Source organism: Sciurus carolinensis, chromosome 13, assembly GCF_902686445.1.
Source record: "Sciurus carolinensis chromosome 13, mSciCar1.2, whole genome shotgun sequence".
NCBI classification, from domain to species: domain Eukaryota; kingdom Metazoa; phylum Chordata; class Mammalia; order Rodentia; family Sciuridae; genus Sciurus; species Sciurus carolinensis.
Genome location: NC_062225.1, coordinates 64,456,952 through 64,480,883, shown reverse-complemented (window position 1 = coordinate 64,480,883; position 23,932 = coordinate 64,456,952). Strand labels below are relative to the sequence as shown.

Sequence of the window (23,932 nt, the reverse complement as noted above, 5' to 3'; positions counted from 1 at the left end):
GTGGGTTAGGATGTAGAAAGATGATATTCATCCCAGGCTTTTGAATTTGGGTTCTGGGTTCCGAATTCTTTCTCCACACTTGATTTTAGTGAAGTGTGAAATGATCTGAATTCTTTCCCTTACTAGATGAGTGATTGTGTGCAGGGTAAATCTACCTTTTATGTAAAACTCGCAGCACCAGCTACACAGGGTTACCTTCAGGACTTATAATAACACGCAGCCGGCAGTCGGGGACTGCTAGAGGGTTCACAAAATGGCAAGTAACTGGGGGCGGGGCCAACAGCGAGAGGGGCGGGGCGCTGCAGCCCTGCGCATGCGCCGCCTGGGTGCGCACGCCTCAGGTAAGAGCGGCTGGTGGCGTCCGCAAGGCTCCCTGAGTTGTAGTTCTTCTTTAACGACTGGGATGAGTTTATTTTTATTTTTTATTTTGGAAGCGGGGGAGTTGCCAAGTTGTGAGACCTGGATACTCCGGTGTCACTGTGTCCAGTGCTCGGGAGGCCGAGCATTTCCGGGTCGCTGGTCGACCTTGGCTCGGCGACCCGGGTGGTGCTGGCCGCCCCTCGCGCGCGTGGGTGCAGACCCGGCCCGAGAGCACCGGGCCGAAGGTGGGGAGGCCGGGGAGTCGCAGAGGGGTGGGAGCGGAGCTGAGGCGTCCGCTGGGAGCCTGGTTGCCGACTGCGGGAATCTTCGACTGCTTTTGCTCTTTAAGCTCAGGGCCGTGATGTTGGGAAACGTCGCTCCGCGCTTCTAGACTGAGGCGCCTTGGCTGTTCGGATTCATGTCGCCCGGAGATGCTGGGTCTTGTAGGCCACTTCTCAAAGCAGCCACTTTGATTTCCAGCTTTGGCTCACAGCCTCAAATCAGGGGTTTCCGGACGGCACTGCGCAGGCGGGACACGCCCGCGCTGGTGTGCACCCGCAGCCAGTTTCCCGGGCCAGCGTGACGTTAACCCTAAGACACGTACCCCTTCTTTTCTTTGAGCCTGACAGACAGCTTCATTTTAAATATCTTCTAAGGCCCACCCGCCTAGGCAATCCTGGGTGTTCCGGTGCTGAGAAGTCGAAAGAACCTCCTTTCCCACTTAACCTGGTCAGGGCGCCCCTGGTGGTGTTTACCAAATGGTATTTATCAGCCTATAGAAACCTTGTCCGGAAGCTTGGGCTTTTGGAATGTAACACGTACATATATATTTTAAGAAAGGCAAATGTTTTATTATTACAGTGTTATCTGGATTTATTTTTTGAACACTTAGCATCAGTCTCTTCCACCGATTTTTTTTTTTTGGGGGGGGGGACTTTGATTTCTTAAACTGTAGACCTGGTTGCAGGCAGGTTTTGTTGTCTTAAAAATAACCCCGAGCATAACTTATTTTGTCAGTAATTAATGCAAAGCATTGTAGAGAATGTAACAAAACTGTTCTCACCTACTCACCCAAAGCTCTAACTTCCTTTGCTTCATTTCTTGTAATCATTTAAAAATTTTAATCTTTTGGTCCCTGGGCAATCACATTATCAAAATGAAAGAAGGGAATTTGGGAGGAGAGTTGGAGTGGCGAACACCTGATGAAGACATGATGATATTAGAAGGAGATTCCTATAATCTTATAAAACTAAGATCTTAAAATTGTCTGAAGGATCTAGAATGGTGGAAGACAGGTTAAATCAAACATCTTTTTAAGCTCACTAGGAACTAGGAGATTCCCACCCCCATTCCTAGGCATTGTGAAAAGAAGGCAGAAACAAATGGAGTGTAAGCACCTGCCAGTGAGGAGAGACAACTGGGACTAGAGAGTATTAGACAACAAAATGCCTCTGTATAGAGACAAAGGACACATGGGGGGGGGGATCACAATTGAAGATTAAAAACTAGTGGTTGTCCTATTTTTTTTTTATTGTAAACAAATGGGATACATTTTGATTCTCTGTACATGGAGTGAAGGCATACCATTTGTGTAATCATAAATTTACACAAGGCAATGTTTGATTCATTCTGCCATTTTTTTGTGGTTGTCCTATTCTTGACTTTGAGTTAAATGGAGGCAGAGTAAGAACTTGGGCTTAGATTTCATATATTCAATAAGTCATAATTTCTTGCCCATTTCCTTTTTTGTTTTTACTTTAATTAGAAAAAGACAGATCCCTCCTGTCCCCCAATCCCCTTTAAGCTTTCTGGGGATTGAACTGAGGGCCTCATATGTTAAGTATGCACTCTACCTCTGAATTACAGCCCCAGCCCACTGAACTTTTTTGTGTGTGGTGCTGGGAACTTAACCCAGTTGTGCTCTACCACCAAGCTCCACCCCTGGCTCTTTCTTATTTTTGACAGGATCTCACTAAGTTGTTGAAGCTGACCTGGAACTTGTGATTCTCCTGCTTCAGCCTCTCTAGTTGCCCGGATTATAGGTGTGTGCCACTGCTCCCACCTTAAACTTTCTTGATTTTAATTACAGGAAGAAAATCAAGATCTAATCTGTGTGGCTACTTATTGGGTCATCATCTAATCAGTTTTCCCCCTTATGAACCTCTTGTATAAAAATTATTTGGAGTGCCAACCTTAGACTTGCTGGATCAGAATCGAGATGGGGAGTGGAGGATTGCAGGTTGAGGCTCAGGATTGTGCCCTCTTAACAAGCCTCTTGGGTGATGCAATTAAAGTTTTAAAGACAGAATAGCATCTCCTCAGGAACAGGAAAGCAATTAGCTTACTGCCCAACTTTGTATCCTTAGCGCCTGTTAAAATGCATGAACTGTAGCACATTCTTCAACTTATGTCTTTTTAAAAATCTTAGTTGTATAAGTGGTTAGTTCTTTTTATGATGCCTTCTTAAATTTTAATCCCTTTTTTGTGCTTTATCCAGTCTTATATCTTTGGTTTATTGTGCTTCTTAGGCATTGAGATTGAAAACTAGGTATATAGGATGTGACTAAAACAAATACAGTAACTTTGGGATCTAACTCCTATATAGATTAAAGTATTCATACTGTGGAAATAGTTATTTTTATAGATGTGACAACAAATTTAAGGATGTTCATTTGGCTTTATACATATTTGTTATTGTTAAATTCAGGATGGCCCACAATATGGAACCACTGGCAAAGAAGATCTTTAAAGGAATTTTAGTAGCTGAATTGATGGGTGTTTTTGGAGCCTATTTTTTGTTTAATAAAATGAACACAAGTCAAGGTAATCAAAATTCAGTAGTTAATGCTTTCTACAGGGACATAGTTTTCTAATGCATTTTGGTTATTAAACGCTGTTGGCATTTTTGGAGAAATAGTTCTTCAGATTCAATGTATTAGATGTTTTTATGGGCAGAAGTGGCAAGGTATTTATTATGGTAAACTAGGTGACTCTCACATTTCTCACATGCTTTTGCATTTGGATTTGAGATACTTCTACATTCATGGGTTTTACTGATGGGGAGGGTCAGGCTTAGTTTGGAAGCAAAGATGGAGGAAACAGCCTGCCCATTGTACTTCCTTGTTTGGTAGACTTAAAGAAAGCAGAAAGTAACATCACTGTATTCTCAGAATAACCTGTTTACTTGGGCTGTATTAACTCTGAACCAATGGTGGGCACTAAAACCCTTCCCTATGCTGTCACTGAAAGTGATTTAATATTTTGTGAAATTTTATATTAGGGCCCTTAACATTTTAAATTCAACCTTTTTCTTTCTCTAAAACTAAATAAATCAAGGAGTAGCCTGGGGTGGTGACTATCTTTGAAGTTTGTCACTTCTCTTCCCCCAAGTACTTCACTGGAACATTGTATACCAGGATACTATTGAATAATCACAAATTTTTGTACTTTTATGCTATATATATATATTTTTTTATGCTATATATATATATATATCTCATATATGTATATGGCATAAAAAAATACCAACAGTTTTCAAAAGCAAATTAAAGTTTGGTATTAATTTAAAAAACTAGGTGTGACCTTATTTCCAATTTGTTATCAAGGTAAAATGACATCTATAAAAACTGATAAAGTTATATAAAAGAATTATATATTAATAATGAAAATTTACATTTCTAAGTTACATCACATACAGATTAAATTTTAAAAACTCTAAAATAACTATAGGAAGGCTATGTATTACGGCAAGTGCAACTTCGGGTTTAGTTCCTGGATTACCAGGACATTAAAATAAATTTTAAACTACATGGTTTTCATTATAAAGACCCCAAAGTACAAAATTGTGGCTTTATGGGTTACTACGATGAATTTCTGATCATGTCTAACTTCCTTTTTTCATTAGACTTCAGGCAAACAATGAACAAGAAATTTCCCTTCATCTTGGAAGGTATGTTTTTCCTTAAATAAAAAGAGTACATAACAACTTTTTCAGGTAACCTTATTTCTGTAGTAATTTATGACTGAGGACTAAATGGCTTTATTTTGTCATATGTCAATTTCCAACAACACTATTCACCCCTATTTTAGCTCCTTCGGAGACCATAGTGGGGAAAATTATTACCTAGAATTATCTAGATGAGAGCAGAGTTAGCTATGGGTCGATTCTTAGTTCTTCCAGTAGTTAAGAATGTAGAATGAGACCTGCTGAGGTGGTGATGAAGCAAACCACAACTAAAATCTTCAAATTTGCTGCCTCTCAGAGCTGCTTCTTTATCAGGTAGTGTTAATCCTCATGTGATTGTTATAAGGACTGAACAAGATGACGTCGTAACACTTGAACAGTGCTCACTTATAGTATAGTGTGGCTAGAACTTACACAAGAAATATGTTAATAATATTGTTCTTTTCATTTTATTATGTAGCAATATGGAAAAAAGATTATTCTTAATGAAAGTTTAACATTTTGTATGATTTTTATAAATGGCACTTATTTTTATTTATAGTTTACTATAAATCCATCGAACAGGCTGGAATGTATGGAATCAGAAAGCAAGATCAAGAGAAATGGCTGGATAGCAAAAATTAAGAATAAGTGTAAGTAGAACCTTAATTTATAATTTAATAACTCATTTCCTTTGCTTTTTAGTTTTATGAGGGGGTTTCTGCTTCTTTTTGAAATTTTTCTTTTTCTTGATGATACTTTTCACATCTCTGTTGTGTAGCCAGTCATCACGTTCAGCCTCCCATTGGAGCTGTTTGAGACCTTTAAGAGGAGAAGAAAGATGAGCTGAGCCATGTTGCAGACTCTGGGCCACCACAGAACATCCTACTGACTAACGGGAATGTCAGGTCTGCTTTGGCCTGTGGCTTCCCACCCACTACTGCAAACCCATGTTTGTTTGTTGCTCTTTTATTTTTATTGTCAAAGATTAATGTTTTACAAATAAAAGACTAAGGAAGGAAAAGGAAAAAAATGTTCTGAAGATTTTATTTCTCTGGAACACTTTTACTTATAAAAGAATATAAACAGTAACTATTACTTTCAGAAATACTAGGTAAGTGCTCTACCACTGAACTACAGCCCTAGCCAAGGCTATTTTTAAAAACTTCAATTAAAAATTCAAGTTACTTACTTGCATTATCTTTATTAGCCATGGCATTTATGCCAATGCTATCAAACTTGGATCCCACATTTTCATCCAACAGGTGGCCAAACTTAAAAAAAAGAATAAATTTATTAGAAAATGTAAAATGATATAGAATTAGCTAACTTCTTAAAGCAGTACATTAGTGTTACCTCTTCAGCAGATACAAACAGGCTGGAGTCACTGAGGTTTCTTTTCTTTTTTTTCCTTGGTCCTAAAAAATAGTGTCCAGATTTTTCAATTCTTAATATTAGAATTAAATGTAAACCTTTAAGTATGAAATTAAGTTAAAAAATATATTTGGGTATAGACATAATTGCAATTATCTTCTAGCACTGTTAGGTAGCAGATATTTGAATAAATATAATTTAAGAATTAGTATATATGATTTTTAAGAAAGCCAATATTCTAATCGAATTGTTCAGATAATAGTATGTTCTTATTTTTCAGATCTGGCCATTGATCAGAATTTACCCTAAGAGAAATACTATCAGCCAAGATTAAAATTCCACAGTTGACATGCATGGGCTTTTGGAATATTTAAGGAAAATACAAATTTTAATTCAGAGTTCTTATCTTTGGACTATGAAAAAGGTGAAAAAGGTGACTGAAGGTATGTTTATTATGTGAATGAAGTCCTATTTATACTATTGAAAATAAATTCCCATTAAAAACTTACCTATTCAAGATAAAAATCCCTCCATAAAAGCTCATTTACAGTTTTGAACCCATAAACTTTTTGAAATAGATGAAACAGCAAAATACTTATTCTTAATTAATTTCCAAATTATTGCTTATTTTTATTAATTTAAATGTACAATACTAGCTAAAATATATATTAACTAAAAATGTTGCTTTTACTCATTCTCACCTTTCTTGAAATAATGTTATTCAGACTCCTTGCATCTTTGACATCAGTCTCTAGCACTAATAGAGGACACTTTAAAAATTCGACTTCACTCTCAATTGAATTGCCTTAGGTACAATAATTCAGTGTTTTAATAAATTTACAGAGTTGTTCAACATGACCATAATCCAATTTAGAACATTTCCATCAACTCCAGAAGATCCTTGATGCCCACCTACAGCCGTGCTACCTCCTCTAACCCTGAATTTACATTGTTGCTGATTTGCCTTTTCTAACTATTTCATATAAATGGAGTCATTTATATGATTGCTTGTTATCTGGCTGCTTCTAACGGGCATAACATTTTTGAGGTTCATCCATATTGTAGCATGTATCAGTCCTTCATTCCATTGGCTGAAAATATCCTAGTGTATGCATATATCACATTCTTTTTATCCATTCATCAATTAATAGACATTTGGGTTATGCCAACTTTTTGGCATTAACAAATAATGCTGTTATGCAGAATCCTGTATAAATCTTTGTGTAGACACATCAGAGTCATTTTTGATAAAAATTTCAAAGGCATTTCTTCTTAATTTTTATTAAGGTGAAATGTATATTACATAAGAACTAAGTAAGTATTAGCATAGCACTGGGATTTTTTTTTCCCCACTTGTATGCAATATCTGAGATCTCTATGAGTAACCATGTCTGTACCGTTTTCTTAAAGTTCCCTTAAGGTTGTTTGGTCTTTTCTTTTTCTTTCTTTTTTTTGTGGCACTAAGGCTTGAACCCAGGGCCTTGCACATGCTAGGCAAGTGTTTAACCACTTAGCTACTACACCCTGGCCCTGAGGGACAATCTTGAGGAAAATTGTATTTGAGCATATGCTATTAATAAAATATGACTTTCTAACACTCAAGGGAGACAAAATCTGGAAAATAACAATGTAATTTAAATTTTTACCAGTTAAATCATCTAGCTATTAGGGGGTATGATCAGCAGTATTTGTAAGAGCTGATAAAAATTTTGTAGGTTTAAGTATGAGAGACTACTACCAATATGTAAATAGTTTCTTTAAATATTTAAATTGTTTTTCAGTTTGTGAATCTGTTTTTATTTTTTATCAGTATTTTCCAGTAAGCACAGCCTAGAAAGACTTTAGAAACAAAGCATACACTGCTTTCCATATTTTTATCAAAAACTTAGATGTATCATCTGACATAGAACTTTTTCTTTTATTATTACTTTACAAGTGTTAATACTGTAAGGCAAAATCTTTTAAGATATACTATAAAGAATGTTAGAGAATTAGCAGAAAGATTCATCTCTTTGGTTAGATGATTTTGAAATTAGAATTATTTTAACATGGCAACAGAATGTCAGATATCATGAAAAAGGAGAATGAAATTAATGAAGGAGCATGAATTTTGACAAGGGTCAAATGGCAACAAAAACATTTGGTTGAGGAAAGGAAAAAGCATCATTCTGAGAATCCAGGGCTTATATATCATGAAATGCTTTCAACATGAATGAAAAGATGATCTAGATAGAGATATTTAAATATGAGAAGAAAAAACTTAGAAGATGAAAACAATTTAAGGTATATGTGAGACCAATTTTCACATTAAAAAAAAAACCCTGTTATTTATCAATTATAAAAACATAAGGAAACAGACCCTAAATCTTATTAACCAATAGAAAAGTTTATCTCCCAAAATGATAATGAATAATGCTCTTCACATGGATACTGGTTAAGTTTAAGAGATTAAATGTATTTTCTTACCTTGAAATGACCCAGCAAAGTCAAAATCATCAGCACCCTTTCTCTTGCTTCTCTTAGTATTGACTTTGGAGTTGTCTTCATTAGGTTCTGTTACCCAAAAATAATTGCTCTTAAGTAATTTAAAAACAAAAGAACCTCAAGGTACATTAAAATCTATTAGTCCAATGGGGGCTCTATACTGCCATTGCATGTGGGTTTCATAATTCTTCAATTTCACTAGCACAGACTTGAGGATGTTGTGAGATCAAGATTCTAAGAATAACTGGTATAGTTCTGTAATTTATGGAAGTACATAATTTACTAGTTTCATTAATGTGACCAAACAATATAAATTGAGAAACTTCTGCCATGGTCTGGAATAAGTAGCAGCATACTGGGCAGGTGCGTATATACTGGAGGAAGGTGAAAAAACAAGTAAGGTTAGAAAACAGTCCGCAGACACAATTTTGGGTGTTCTCCACTAATGTACAACCATAAGATAAAATGTTTATCATCTTCATCTATGTTGTAGGGGGCTAGGATGAATATTAATTTCCTTCAACCCCTGTTAATATTCTTTTTTTTTTTTTGTTACTGGGGATTGAACCCAGTACAACTGAGCTTTTATTGTTAGTTCTTTATCTTGAGTAAGCGTATCATTAGGTTGCTGAGGCTATCTTGGAGCTTGCAATACTCCTGCCTCAGCCTCCACAGTTGCTGGGATTATAGCCACACCTGGCTGTTAATCATTCTAACATTAAAAAGATATAAGCTCAATATGTATTATATAGAGAGGCTAATTTTTTTTTATAATTGACTTCTCTAGTTCTCCAGTTCTTTATTGATATTCTTTTTTATTTTCAGACTTTCACATACAATGCTCTTATGACTATGTTCTCATACACATCATTTTTTCACATATTCATGAACATGTGGGTAGTATACATTTCCAGAATATGGCCCACTTTAGAGAGGCTACTTGTTGATTAAAAGTTCCAAACTTGGGCTGGGATTATGGCTCAGTGGTAGAAGAATACTCGCGTAGCATGTGTGAGGCACTGAGTTTGATTGTGAGCACCACATATAAATAAATTAAAATAAAGGTCCATCAACAACTAAAAAAAAATTAAAAAAAAAAGTCCCAAACTCAAAACTCAGTTTAAAAAAAAAATTGCCACTAAACCTTCAGTTTAAAATAAGAAAAAGTTTTTTTTTAAATTTCTTGTTCATTGTGAGTATTAATGTGAATACAGAAACCTTTATTAGAAAATGTATCCCAAGACTGAAAGAGGATTTTTTTTTGTATTTATCTAAAATTTGTATTTTACTAAAAACAAAGAACAAAACTAACCTGGAATGCTCTCATTTTCATCATCTAACACATCCATGAATGTTCCTCCGTCTTCATCAATTTCAGCAAACTCTTCATCATCCATACTTCCCAAAGAAACTTCATCATCATCCAGGTTACCGAGTTCATCGTCGCTACCCTCTGAATCTTCATATTCCAAGTTATCCTTAGCTCTTTTTGTTTTTTTCTTCATATTGCTGGAAAAAACCCCAAACTTGTAAAGAAGGCAGTGTTTTCTCAAGTGTTTAGTGCCTAGCAGGCTACTGAATGACTTAAAAGGAGAATTAAAGACTACACAAAAGTATACTAATATGCATTATATACATCCAAAATAAAAGTACTATATTCACTTCCCAAACTTAGTTGAATATATTTCCCCATAACATCATATACATCTATGGTCTGTTCTGGGGAACAATAATTTGGGAAGTAGTAAGAAACAGTAAAGAGAAGACTGAAGAAAAGTATTTCACCTGGCAAAATCAAGATCATCCTTTCCAGGGGTGAAACAGTTATCATCTTCAAATGTGTCTGCCAGAGAATAACATTCACATTATGAAATATAGCAAATAACAAGGTTGACATGTCTTATATCTGAATCACTTATAGTAGCAGAATCATGATTCTGCTGTTTATGGCAAGCACCAAAATGATATAAACATGATTACTGTTCATGTGTCTTAGAAATGTATATCTGTATAAGTCTGTTAAGAACTATGTTAATGAAGACTCTAAGTTGAAATGGGCTCCAGTTAACTTCTAGTTCTTTTGCAGTTTCTTTATGGAAAAAAAGCACATTAAATAAAATGAGATGTAGTAACTTCAGTTCTTTTTTACTTTATAAGAACTATTTAGTTGCTTATTTTTAGTACATATAATGTGACAAAAGTGAAATCAATGTTAAGCCTTCCCAATTTTGCATGTATTTTGTTTCAGTCTGTTACATTTCAGTTAAAATTTCTCAAGTGCTTTGGGAAGATGAAAAAGATGAAACAGTAGACTTAATTCTAGCAATAGTATATAATGAGACTGTGAACAATAAACATGGTTCCTATTTTATGACACTTGGCCTTAAAAATGAATATACCCATATCAATAAAAACTTTCTCACTTAGACTAATTTTTGGAGTACATGTGGATGAGTTACCATATACCATTAAATATTTCTTAATCCTTCATTATGATTTATATGATATTCTTAAGCTAAATGATTTTTTAAAAACTAAGCTCTCTTCTGCCACTAATGTCCATGTTCTAATAACAGTAATAGATCTAAAATTGAGATTCAACAAAAACCAGTTACCAATCATCTTTTCAAATTCTTCATCATCCACATCTTCTATACTCTCTTCATCAGCATTCCGTTTTTGTTTCTCTTTAACAACAGCAACTTTTTTATAATACCTAAAATAAAATGCATGTTATCTATTTGATAATTTTATTAAAGATCTGATCTTGCTAGAATCAAAATACCTAAGACTAGTCACAAACCGCAATTTTAAGTTTTTTAATGTAGAGACTTAATTGGAGATGAGTGAAATTTGTCAATTTACAAAAAACAATTTTATTTCAACAAAATAGGTATAAACTTGAAATGTAGTGGAATAAATTTCAAAAATCTGAGTTTCTTATAAACTAGTTCTTAACAAAAGTACTCACTCATTAACTCATATTAATCAGTGTGGCATAGAGGGCTGGGTGTGTAGCTCAGTGGTACAGCACTTGCCTAGCATGCATGAGGACCTGGTTTGATCATCAGTACAGTGAAAAAAGTAATAACAGAAAAGCAAAGGTATAGCAACAGATTGTTATAGCTTCAACACTAATGACATAAGTATTAGAATATTTTGGTTCTAAATGACTTCAAAATCACAATAATTTGTCAGTCCTACTGCTCTTACAATAGGACACAGCAAAAAAATTGTATTTTCTAGATGATATCCATACCCTTAAAATTAAGTCAAATTAACTTATCAACCAGATAACTTTACTATTATAAGGTATTTATCGTAATTCTAGTAGACTTAGAACTTATTTCTACAAAGACATAATGAATTTTGCTAATTCTGCTTTAAAGGCCATGATCTGGCCAAATTATTGATGAGTTATCACTGTATTAAACTAATGTAGATTTTAAGTCTATAAAATTATTAAAAAAAAAAAAAAGATTAAATTCCATATCCCCAAGCTTAGTTTCATTAAGGTATCTTAAGATCAGCAAAATGAGTAACTTTAACTTCCTTTACAAAATGGGATTTGAAAATGAGCTTTTGAAAATACACCAATGTCAATAAAACATTTTATGGGATCTAAAAATGTAAACAGTTTAAATTTAAAAAGTTCCTCAAATGAAACTATATTAAATATATTACCTGTGGAAAAACACTTCATCCACTGGTATTTGGCTTTCTTCTTTTGCAAGGAACTCCTTACTATTCACTGTAAAAATAAAGCATTTTCATTTACCACATTAATCTCCTTTATGTTACTTAAAAGTGCAAAGAAATGTCTGCTCTGAATAGAAAAGCAGAATCAGGTCCAGAAGATGGGTACTAAACAGAAGTAGAAGGATATCAACAAAGTTAAAATGATATTCCATGACAAAGTCAACTATGTATATTTTTTTGCTGCTAAGCTCATATCAGTTTAAAATGGTCTGAGCTGTAAAAGAAGAGTTATGAAGAAGTTACTGATAGAACTACAGAGGACACAAGAATGGCAAAATGGAGACAATTGTTGAAGCTGGATGAGGGTTCCAGGAGGGTTCATCATACCATCTCGTTTTACTTTTGGATTATGTTCGAATTTTTTACTCTTAAAGCAAAGAATAAAACAATTTGTTTTATGGCCTTATACCATCTTTTCAGTTTCAGCCATCCAAGCTTTGTACTTACCAGGAAGACTATGAGTATCCTTTAGAAAATGTTTCCTTTTTGGCTGCATCACAACACTGTCAGTATTTTCTGAAATGTAAAATTAGGAGAGTCTAATATAAGACCTAGTTGGCTCATGTTGTTTACTAAATATCAACAGTGAAAAGTGAACAATTCATCAAACGTAAGTCTACCTTTGCCTTTATGTGGCTTTGGATTTCGGTATACAAATCGATCCAAGAATCTCATTAATGTGAAATCCTGCAGTGGGTCCCCTGAATACTGGATATAATTTCCCTGAAAAGTAGGAAGGGGGCAGATTTAAGAACTTACTTAAAAAACAAAAAACAAAAAAAAATAAAAGAATTAATCTCTCAATCCAGGTAAGAAAAAAAGGAAAAATATAAGCTTCTACTACACTGTTATCAAAGGCACGAATAATCCTTCAAATATCTTTCTCATACACATTATACTAGAAAAAAATTAAGCATACACGTACATACACATTCTATGCTATGCTGATTTTGTGGATAGGTAAATAAGAATAATGTGGCCATCTAACCATTATCTGGGAACCAAACCCTGAAGTGGCAAACTCGGCAAATGGGAAGGGAGAGGGCAATCTTTCCAGAATAGCCAGAATGTAATAAATAACCATTTGGTTTTCTAATGTTCCAAATTTCTGTTCATCTCAGGCAATGGGAAGAATTATTTGCTATTCTATATTAAACAAGTTGTTCCTCTACAAGAAAGTGAAAAAGTATAAATATATGATTCTAGATGGCAGAGAAAACAATTTATGACCAATTACTGATTATCAAAACCTACATTACTTTTTCTTCTTTATCTTTTGAATATTTTAGACTCACCTGAAGGATAGTTTTTGCAAAAAGGGCCACGGAGGGATGAAAATGCTCCGATAACTAGGAAGAAAAATGTGAATAATGTCAATTTCTCTTCTTTCCTGGTACTAGGGATTGAACCCAGGGGTGCTCTACCACTGGGCTACACCTGTACTCACTTTTTACTTTGAGAAAGGGTCTTACTAAGTTGCTGAGGCCAACCTCGAACTTGTGATCCTCCTCCTCCTCCTCACCTTCCTGAGGGGCTGGGATTACAGAGGTGTACCACCAGGCCTAACTAAAGTCAATATTTCTAAGGTTATCTCTTACTGCAATTAAACTTATTTAAGATAATCCAAAGAACTAAAATTTAATATATCAGAAGGGTGATTCTAGAGCATTTCAGTGCCAGGACCATTTTATATACTTAAAAATCAAGGATCCCAGAGCTTTTATTTAAGTGGATTATATGGGTTGGTATTTATTAGTAATTACAACAGAAAACTTTTAAATAACATGAGTTATTTAAAATAATAAACCCATTGCCTATTAATCTAAACAGCATGTTTATGAAAAAGTTTTCAGAACAAAAAAATTACTATGGCAAGAAGAGTAGCATTATCTTAGGTTGTTTTTCTTTTGATGGTAATGGGGATTGAACCCAGGGCCTGGTACATGCTACCACTGAGCATCTCCAACCCTTTTATAAAATTTTATTTTGAGATAGGGTCTTGCTAAGTTGCCCAGGCTGGCCTCGAACTTGCAATCTTCCTGCCTCAGACTCCTGAGTAACTAGAATTAGAGGTGTATGGCATTGCACCTGGCTTAAATTACAGCTTTACAAATTTCTTTAACATCTGGCTTAATAAAAAACAATGGATTCTTTTTATCTGAATTCCATGTTATTTTACTTTTAAGTTTATGAAGAAAATTGGGTTTCACATGGATATGCCATAGGAAAATGAGGATTTATTTATTTATTTATTGTAAACAAATGGGATACATGTTGTTTCTCTGTTTGTACATGGCGTAAAGCCATACCATTTGTGTAATCATAAATTTACATAGGGTAATGCTGTTTGATTCATTCTGTTATTTTTTCCCTTCCCCCCACCCCTCCCACCCCTCTTTTCCCTCTATACAGTCCTTCCTTCCTCCATTCTTGCCCCCCCTCCCTAACCCTAACTCTAACCCTAACACTAACCCCTCCCACCCCCCATTATGTGTCATCATCCACTTATTAGCGATATCATTCGTCCTTTGTTTTTTTGAGATTGGCTTATCTCACTTAGCATGATATTCTCCAATTTCATCCATTTGCCTGCAAATGCCATAATTTTATCATTCTTTATGGCTGAGTAATATTCCATTGTATATATATACACCACAGTTTCTTTATCCATTCATCAATAGAAGGACATCTAGGTTGGTTCCACAATCTGGCTATTGTGAACTGAGCAGCTATGAACATTGATGTGGCTGTATCTCTGTAATATGCTGATTTTATGTCCTTTGGGTATAGGCCAAGGAGTGGGATAGCTGGGGCAAATGGTGGTTCCATTCCGAATTTTCTAAGGAGTCTCCACACTGCTTTCCAGAGTGGCTGCACTAATTTGCAGCCCCACCAGCAATGTATGAGTGTACCTTTCTCCCCACATCCTCACCAACACCTGTTGTTGCTTGTATTCTTGATAATCGCCATTCTAATTGGGGTGAGATGGAATCTTAGGGTGGTTTTGATTTGCATTTCTCTTATTACTAGAGGAAAATGAGGACTTATTTATTTATTTATTTTTTTGGGTGCTGGGGATCGAACCCAGGGCCTTGTGCTTACAAGGCAAGCACTCTACTGTCTGAGCTATCTCCCCAGCCCCGAAAATGAGGATTTAAATAATACCCTTTCACAAAAAGTGTGGAGATTTTCTTCTTTGATGCCACACTGAAACTGAAGATTAATTACAATTTGAAACCAAAGTCAATTGGCTTTTGGCATTTTTTACTTTTAATTATTTGGTCTACTTTGAATGTATCTTTCATCCACACATGAATTTGTAATGTCATACATCGGTCATCTGAAAAATAGCAACTGACTTAGGTAGTTCCTCCAAATGTTGGTACATTTATTACAGAAAGATCACAGTGTCACCACTAATTTCAGCATAGGGATATGCTGTTATGCTGTCCACCTGAAGCTAGTGGTTATAAGATTTCTAAAAATTTTAATCTTTGCTTGAGATCTTGAATTTTATTATTAACAACAAATAATGTTGATTGTTTTGCTTAAAAGCAACAGGACTGATTCATTCATTCATTTTCAAGAAAATGCCTCCCAAATACCCATGTCTGAGTAGTCCGTTTGTCAGTCTTTTATGAAAAAGCAGCTACATGAGTTTGGAATGGCTACACAAAGTTCCTTGAGACATGAAAGAACCTTCACGCTACAGAAATGTGCTATGCATACTTGCTACATAAGCATGTGGAATACTGAATTGAAATGTATTTTAAAGTCAAGACTCACTGAAAAGGTGTCAGAGACACAAAGAGGTCTGTGTTCACACTTTGATACTAGTTGTATAGGAAGACTATCATTTACAGGAAAAATGGAAGTTTTGATGTGTTAAATTCACAAATCAAGACTATACATAGCAGAAATGAATTGAAAGATAATTTGGAATTATTTTACCTTTTTGAGTTCCCAAAGACTTGTATTTTCAGCTCCACAGAACAAAGGGTTTCTACTGAATGGATCATATGTTTTTAGCTGTTTGCCACCTAAAAACCAAAAATAGTATATTTCAAATGCTTTATTTCTAGTCCAATATGCCACTAAACTACCACCATTAGTATTCTTACAGATAATCTTCAGGATTCTTAGTTAGCCAGGCATCCTAGATTAAAAACTCCAAGTTTCTTCAAAAATTTATCTTGGTATCTAAGCTAACATTTGTTCTTGAATAAACCAGGATATGCTCATCCCAATTACTAACAGATCCCTTCATTACTTTTCAAATTGCAACAAAAGTGCTAAAAAATATAGGTCATAAATGTCAAGATGGAAACTACCTGAAGATGGAATAGTTTTAAAGTCTTCTGAAGTTGTAGAGTGCTCCAACTATTTGTCTTTAAAGTGTTTCTAGAAATAGTTCTTACTTGGAACAGATTTATACTATGTTCATATTTTCAGAAACTCGGCAATTAAAAAGTTTATAACAAGATTTTCAAAACCCACTGTAAACTATCTGATGCACACCTTGTCATCCTTCTAAAGGATTTTTCTCAGATTAATCTTCAGGATAACTAATGAATTCTTATAAAAACTTTCTTGGCTGTTACTAGACTACTTTTGTACTTAACAAAGTGAAATTTGGTGAATTAATATGACCATGAGTCCCACAACAAATGTGAAGAAATGGGTCCAGCACATTTCTTGATCCTCAGAGACTAGGCAAGTGTTCTTACAGCCTCAAATGAGAGGCTGCATTTGTAAGATTGTTTTGGTTTTAAACATTCTATGAACAGATTTAATTCAGTTCCTGTATGTGGAAAACCACTTAAGGTTTCTATGTCACAGAAAGTTTTTTCTATCTTAAAACACTGCTTTAAGAAACTGTAGATAGTCAAATAAAGAACAGAAAGGTCTGCACAATTCACAACTTACGACAAAATACTTCTGTTTAGAAATCACACTTGTTTATATTCATGAATTTGAAGGCTTTACATGTAAAGATAAAGTTCGGGAAATTAAAATTGGCTCAAAGATATATATTTAAAATTTACTTCTATGCCTAGCGTTACAGTTCTATGGTAGAATATTTGCCTAGTATGTATAAGTATGTGGTTTGAACCCCTGTATCACCAAAAAGAAAAAAAAAAAAAGAAAAAAATATTTCTGTGCAGATCAAAGAGAAAACTAATTACCTGATTTAAAAATTCACGAGAACAGTTTAAAGACTGAAAACCCTCACCTTTCAAATTATCAAAGTGTACCCAGGAAGGAATCTTTGGTTTTTTGGTGTCTGTGTCACTTTCAGGCACTGTTTCCTCTGTTTCCACTTTTTTCACCGTATCTATTTCTGTTTCTTTGTCTGCATCAGTGAATTTTTCTATGTCTTCATCATCTCCAATGTCAACAAAATTTTCTTCATCATCAGACTCCTAAAAAAATGATTTAATAAGTTTATGTTAATTAACTGGAAATTGCAATAAAGTCAGTATTCAATCATGTCATGTAGAATTTTGAAGATTCACTTATGCAATTTGGTGAAACATGAAAAGACTAATAAGTAAAATGATGGCCTTGAATGATCTATAGAAGAAGAATGATCACACTCTTATTTCTAAATGAAAAGGTGCTAAATTTTGAGCCAAGAGTTCCTGAGATTTTGGAACTTTACTACTGAGCCCACAAATAAATATCTGATATGCTGTAAATAACCCTATGAGGTGCTATTATTTTTCCCATTTTGCAATTAAGGAAACAGGTTAAGACATCTATTAGCTCTGTAATCTTCTATAACTTTCTCATACAATTGGAGTTTCTAGTATAATACAATTTATTACAATTAAAGGGATTGAGTAACCTGCCCCCACCTAGCTAATTGTATACCTGGCACTAGAATCTAAGTCTGACTCTAAACCTCACACTGTAATATGCTCCAGAGAACTAAGTTACCTTCATTGAAGTAAAGAAAAATAAAACAAAACCACCCATATATTTTAGCATATACTTGATTTAAAAAGCAGTTGTAAAACATACCGGGTGATCATTTAATTGACTTCTTAAACCTGGTTTTGCTTTAAAGATCTCAGACACAAGATATAAAGCTCCACATATAAATGGTGGCATCTGTGTGCAAGTAACCTGAAGCAACCTCTTCACAAAAGCCTTCACGCGGCGCAACACAATGTCAGCTTTCAGAGATTTGTAGACAAGGTTAAGAAACATAGCTTGCTTGGAACACACCATCAACCCAGGATCCAACATCTTTCTGTAAAATAAAATCAAGATTGAGGGATACCTTTCCTATATATGTTAGAGGAGACCACTTCTCTAATGACCTGAAGAGAAAGAATGATCATGTTAAGCTGGGGGTGGGGGTGGGGTGTAAAAAGTCACAGGAGCAAAAGGTATTTTGTTTCCTCTCTCTTTTCTAACTGTTTTATAAGCTAATGGGCCACAACCCTAACAGTGTAATGATAATACAGATATAGAACCCCACTAAAGGCTAATCCAAAACCAAATAATGAAAAAAGCAGTGGACCAAATCTGTTTTTGTCCTACTGGCTGGGTGACCAGAGACATATACCCTCCTATAATAATTTTAAAATATAAAATTTAAATTATAAAATATATAACTATACCCTCCTATAATAATTTTAAAATACTCTTATCCTAGAATCCTACAGATGCCCCAACTGATCTGGTCCTTCACATACTAGGTCATCTAACTAGGTTAGCTTTCATAACGTGGGATCATTGCTTCCTTTACTGTAAGCAATACCATTAACTTCTTTCTATTAGTAGCAGAAATGAAAATACATGTTTCTACATTGCTCTGTATCCCATTTCCCCAGCTGTTAGTTCTATAATTCTTGAATACTTGGTAATACTCTGAGAATATTGTGTTATTCAAATTTCTCTTTTCACACCTAAACTTTTCAACATTTTTACCCATGCAACTCAGTTTTAGTCACAAATTCCATCCTAGGTCAACAGATTTGAGAAGAATTTAGATAGAAATGTCTCCATTATCACAGAGAGCATGTTCCTTAAGTTTTTGATAAATCATATTTTTGCAATTTCGTTGATCCTTCAATTAAGTAGGATTTTTTAATTTAAAGAATTCTCAGTAAAATCAAGTGCAAATAGATAATTTAAGAGGGCTTAAAAGGACGGTAGATGAGAGACATTATTACGCTAGACATTATCACCCTATATACATGTATAAAAAAAAACTTAAAAAAAATTTATCACTATCAAAAAAAGATAATGAAAAAAGTAAATAAATAAAAGTAAATTTAAAAAAGAGAGGGCTTAAAAGCTCTAAAGAAATTCATCTCTGAGAGGTGTTGGCTAATAGTAACTGAAAGAACTTGGGAATATACTTGTCCTCAGAGAGAGACAGTTGCATTAAATAGACTGATGTTACATGGACTTGAAAAAAAAAAAGTTTTCAAATAGATTTCAAACACTTTCTAAAAATTGGTTCATATGACCCTCAAAAATTAAACAAAAACTCCAAACCTCTACATTTCCATCCTTGGGAACTCTTCTTTTTTATATTTTTAAATTTGTTCTTTTTAGTTATACATGACAGTAGGATGTAATTTGACATACTATACGTACATGGGAATATAATCCCATTCTTGTGGTTGTACATCATGTGGAGTTATACTGGTCAGGTACTCATATATACGCACAGGAAAGTTATGTCTAATTCATTCCGTTTTTTCCTATTCCTATCCCCCATTCCTTTGTTGTGGGACTGGCTTATTTCACTTTGCATGATAGTCTCCAATTTCATCCACTTACTGGCAAATGCCATTAATTTCATTCTTCTTTAGCTTAGTAATATTCCATTGTGTATGTGTGTGTGTGTGTATATATATATATACATATATATATATACATTTTCTTTATTGGAACTCTTCTTCAACTATGACTATTATCAATTACTTAAAAAAAAATCAGACACTAAAAAGATCTTTGAGATTCTTTATAGTGTACCAGAGAAATGACTTCCATTATACTTGCAGTTCCATTTCCTCAATATCCCAAAAGATTTAAAACAAAATGAAATTTTGAAATACAGGTGGTTAGGATATGACTTAGATTCAACTAAGATGTTGAATAGCAAGTTGCTGACGGAGGTCTTACTCCAGTTTTCTAACTCTTCCTCATGCCCCACACGGGGCACTGCATATGCTATATATTAGATCAAGTTATGTCACATTTATGTATTAGATTGCTATGTACTTACCTGTATAAGGCTGTATAATATCGGTCTGATATTGTCTGCTGAGAATTCATCACCTGGAAAAGCAACATTAAAGCCTGCACACTGGTATTAAAATTTACAATATGCAACACTTTGAACAAAGTGTCAACCTGCTCTTTCACTTTCTCATCACCAGTCTCTGAATAAGGGTATGCCCTATTCACACCTGTTAGAAGGGCACTAAGCATTTTCGACTCAATATCTTTTTTCTTGATACAAGTCCGAAAAAAACAAAAATAAAGAGTTATTAATTTGTTGGCCAATTCACTTTCTTCATGGGAGAGAACCATTTGATTTAAAAAGCAAATTGCATAATATTGAGCTTTGGAGCTGATATTTGAGCGAAAGAGTAGCCTTTCTACTTCACTACACACAACTCCTTTCATATTGGGATGTTTACAAAGTAATGTCTCTAACAGATGGGAGGCTTTTGTGGCTATTCTGTTCTGAGGATCTCCCAGTTTATTTACCACCTGCACAAGAAGAGCCTTTTCTTCCTCAGGCTTGTTACAAAGCAGCTCATGAGCAGCTGTAAGTGCTCGAGTTTTAGTGGTTACTAATGAATCATGACTTAAAGTTTCTAAGACTTGAACAAACTCAGCTACTAAGTGTTTTAGTTGGTGTTCAAAATACCACAATATCAACCTTCTGTCTCTTGAGTCCTTGTTGCCACTGGACAACTGTTCTAGTTTGTTGAAAGGGCGCTGAGTGAAAATCCGTAACTTTCGACTATCAGGCAAAAGGTCTGTAATGAGTAACTCCTTGAAAGTATCCAAAGCCATGAGGCACTGCTGTTTGCTGCCCTTCTTTTTAACAAGGTTCACAAGAGTTTCTACAAACTGGAGTGTGTGAATAGCATCATCCTGGATGAGAAGGATCATGGCTGCCATCCGGTCACCTAGTGTCCCTGAGGATACAATTGCCTTCATCCAGGTAGAAGAGGCTCCCTTTTGATTATTTGTCTTACTTTTGAATAAGTTAACTTCATGCTCATATAGCTTCTGAGCCAGAGTTTTGTACTTAGATACAATATCCTGAGGCTGAGGTTCCAAAGAATATTCACTGGTATACTCCAAATCATACCATTTGCCTCCGGGTTTCAGCAACAATGTCTGTCTCTCAAAAAATTCAAAGATGTCCTGTTGTTTATCTTTATTTACTTTTGATGTAGTACTACTGTTCTTATCAGAACGCTGTTCTGGCCTGTTATTTTTCACCTTATTGACTGATGTCCGTTCACTTTCTGCTGCATTTTGCTTTTTATTATCTCTATTAGATACTTTTGCTTCTTTTTTGCTGGAATTTTCCTTTTTAGGTTGTTCATCATCTTCAATGAAAGATTTTGCATATTTGGCCAAACTAAGATTTTGAATAAATGCTTCCAGTTCACCTTGTTGAAGATCATCAACTGCTCCCTTTTTGCCTCCATCCACCACTTCCTCATTTTCATCCAAAGTAGCCAGCATAAGGTAATCTTGCTGCATAAAAGCACAAGAAGTTAAAAATATATCACCACGTCAACACTTCAGGTACAACTTCATCTTTGAAATCAATGAAACATTGAATTACTGTATTACCTGGGCTCCCACCCTCCCTCCAGATAAATACTTGATGGAGCAAAATTTAAATGTGCCAAAACCACAAAATAATGGAAGAGAGCACAACATAAAAAATTTTTAGAATGGGAAAAACTTTTAAATTTTAATGTGAAACTCAGGGCCCACAAAAGATAGGACCAGTAAATTTATCATTCTATCCCACATAAAACATAGAAAAATAAAAACACAAATAAAACCTGAAAAAGAAAATAGCAGCAACTCATATCAAAGTAAGGCTCATTACCTTAATATGAAAGTTTCTGCATATCAGCAAGAAAGTGATGAGTACCCAACAGGAAAACGTACAAAGGATAGCAATGTGATAAGGAAAAATGGTTTTTTAAATGATATGAAAAGACGCTCAACTTTGTTAGCATTTATATAAATTTAAGTTAAAACCACATTTGGTGGGGGCAGGAGCACTTTCACACATGGTTGATGTGAATATAAATTGGTATAACCTTGATGGAGGGTGATATGTCAACTTTAATCAAAATTGCAAGGCACACACGTGTCCTTTAACCCAGCAGTTCCATTTCTGCAAATTTAGATTACACATACAAACATGGAGGTGAGAAATATGTTTAAGGTTATTTACTGCATTATTTAAAATAGCAAAATATTGGCAACCTAAATATTCATAGTAGATAAATTAGGACACAAAATGATTTATGCAGTTATAAATCCAATGATAGAATTTTATACATTTACACAGAAGGATCTCTAAGAAAAAAAAGATGCAAAATATATGGCATTAGTGTAAAATATAACATACACACATCTATTTCATTTACATACTTGTGTACGTATGAGGTATAGAACATCCCTGGAAGATATAAAATACACTTATAAAAATAATTGCTTCCTAGAAGAGAAACTGCATGTCAGGAGGTAAAAGTGGGATAGAAGATTTTCATCGTGTGCCACTCCCCCAATAAACTTTAAAAGTTTGTATTATATATATGTAATGTAATATATAATCATATAAAACGTTATATACAAAGTATAATATATAATAATTATAATGTCACCTATTCAAAAATATAACACAAGTATGAAATAAACTATAAATGCCTGTATAATTTCTCCTGCCTCTAAAAGCCCCCACCCCAAATCTGGTCTCCAAACTTATTTATGAAAAAAATGAGAAAGCCTACCACGCATTTTGCTTTAAATCTTCCAATAGTTTTGCACCAAGTTTGGAGCAGAAGCCCATTCTCTTTACCTCTTAAAACCATTTCTCACTATTCTCTTCTTACCCGATGTAAGAAGAGAACTACAATGGCATTTCTGCGGATCCTGGGACAAGTTAGGCACAATTCTGCCTTTGGCTTTGCATTGGCTTTTCCATCTGACTGGACAGACACATGGTTCACTTTTTCTCTTCAGGTTTTTGCTCAAATGTCTTCACAGACACATATGTGTTTCCAGGTCATCTCATTTAAAACTGTAATGCCCTCTCAACTCTCATGCTCTCCTTTTTCTCTGGCACCACTTAGCATCTGACGTACTATCTAAAGTTTGTTTACTGTTTCTCTTAACTTGGGAAGTGCATTCCAAGAAAGGGAGGCTTGGGGGCGCACAGTGAGCATGCGCAAGTCACCTTTGCATACAGAAATTAAAGTTCCAACACCAGTGGCGTTCAAAACACTGAAGTCACGAGGTCAGGACCAAGAAGTTCGTTTTCTCAAACCTGATGGAACGATGGTTACACCACGTCAATAATAAGGGGATCGCCTATTCCCTAAAAGAAGGCCACGGCATAAAACGTTTTTTCTTGCAAACAGCAGTGGGAAGAAATGAGGTAAGCGCACCGACCACATTCTACCGCTCGGATCCGGGACCGCAGTATTTGATTTAAAAAGCAAATTGCATAATATCGTGCTTTGGAGCTCACACTCTCAGGACCACTCAGAGACCCGCGCCCTGAGGAAGCCTCTGGCAGTTACCTTGGTGCCTCCGAGCCGTAATACCTCCTCCAGAGAGAACCCATTCTCGGCTTCATCGCTATCATCTTCGTCCTCCTCATCCGGATCGCCTACCGCCTCCTGCGGGGCCCAGGGCCGCTTGGCATGGAACTCCAAACGTGCCTTCGCAGCAGCCATGGCTAGCGGAGCACGCGCGCTCGACTCGCAGGCAACTTCCGCT

General features: G+C 35.1%; 2 protein-coding genes across 5 annotated transcripts; one reads left to right on the top strand and one right to left on the bottom strand.

The window, feature by feature from the left end:
• The first annotated feature begins 303 nt into the window (after positions 1-303).
• Positions 304-6,120, top strand: Cebpzos (CEBPZ opposite strand). Of its 4 annotated transcripts, XR_007104625.1 has the most exons (7): positions 373-605; positions 2,326-2,402; positions 3,068-3,183; positions 4,265-4,309; positions 4,866-4,956; positions 5,085-5,211; positions 5,958-6,120. XR_007104625.1 is itself a non-coding variant. In XM_047522301.1 (6 exons), the coding sequence occupies exons 3-5, from the start codon at positions 3,069-3,071 to the stop codon at positions 4,946-4,948; spliced, it is 243 nt and encodes an 80-aa protein (XP_047378257.1). In that variant the 5' UTR covers positions 373-605; positions 2,326-2,402; position 3,068; the 3' UTR covers positions 4,949-4,956; positions 5,085-5,336. The 4 variants fall into 4 exon arrangements, 3 of the variants coding, with proteins under 3 accessions (XP_047378258.1, XP_047378257.1, XP_047378259.1); XM_047522301.1 differs by lacking the exon at positions 5,958-6,120 and having other exon boundaries at positions 5,085-5,336; XM_047522302.1 differs by lacking the exons at positions 373-605; positions 2,326-2,402; positions 5,958-6,120 and adding an exon at positions 304-341 and having other exon boundaries at positions 5,085-5,336.
• On the bottom strand, positions 4,758-23,923 carry Cebpz (CCAAT enhancer binding protein zeta). The gene is made up of 16 exons (XM_047522293.1): positions 23,734-23,923; positions 20,169-21,664; positions 17,945-18,176; positions 17,154-17,343; positions 15,872-15,960; positions 13,216-13,269; positions 12,541-12,643; positions 12,368-12,436; positions 11,846-11,912; positions 10,777-10,877; positions 9,947-10,004; positions 9,474-9,670; positions 8,144-8,230; positions 5,660-5,721; positions 5,496-5,577; positions 4,758-5,125 (listed from the first exon to the last, which is right to left on the bottom strand). The coding sequence occupies exons 1-16, from the start codon at positions 23,887-23,889 to the stop codon at positions 4,989-4,991; spliced, it is 3,180 nt and encodes a 1,059-aa protein (XP_047378249.1). The 5' UTR covers positions 23,890-23,923; the 3' UTR covers positions 4,758-4,988.
• Between the last annotated feature and the right edge of the window lie 9 nt (positions 23,924-23,932).

What these genes read in the sequence shown, in the direction of transcription:
- Cebpzos (XM_047522302.1), top strand. Translation starts at nt 3,069, where the DNA reads ATGGCCCACAATATGGAACCACTGGCAAAGAAGATCTTTAAAGGAATT. An exon ending in TAAAATGAACACAAGTCAAG is followed by an intron (nt 3,184 to 4,264) that starts GTAATCAAAATT and finishes TTTTTTCATTAG; the next exon opens with ACTTCAGGCAAACAATGAAC. An exon ending in ATTTCCCTTCATCTTGGAAG is followed by an intron (nt 4,310 to 4,865) that starts GTATGTTTTTCC and finishes TTTTATTTATAG; the next exon opens with TTTACTATAAATCCATCGAA.
- Cebpz (XM_047522293.1), bottom strand. Translation starts at nt 23,889, where the DNA reads ATGGCTGCTGCGAAGGCACGTTTGGAGTTCCATGCCAAGCGGCCCTGG. An exon ending in ACACTTTGATAATTTGAAAG is followed by an intron (nt 15,961 to 17,153) that starts GTGAGGGTTTTC and finishes TTTGGTTTTTAG; the next exon opens with GTGGCAAACAGCTAAAAACA. An exon ending in GTCTTTGGGAACTCAAAAAG is followed by an intron (nt 13,270 to 15,871) that starts GTAAAATAATTC and finishes TTTTCTTCCTAG; the next exon opens with TTATCGGAGCATTTTCATCC.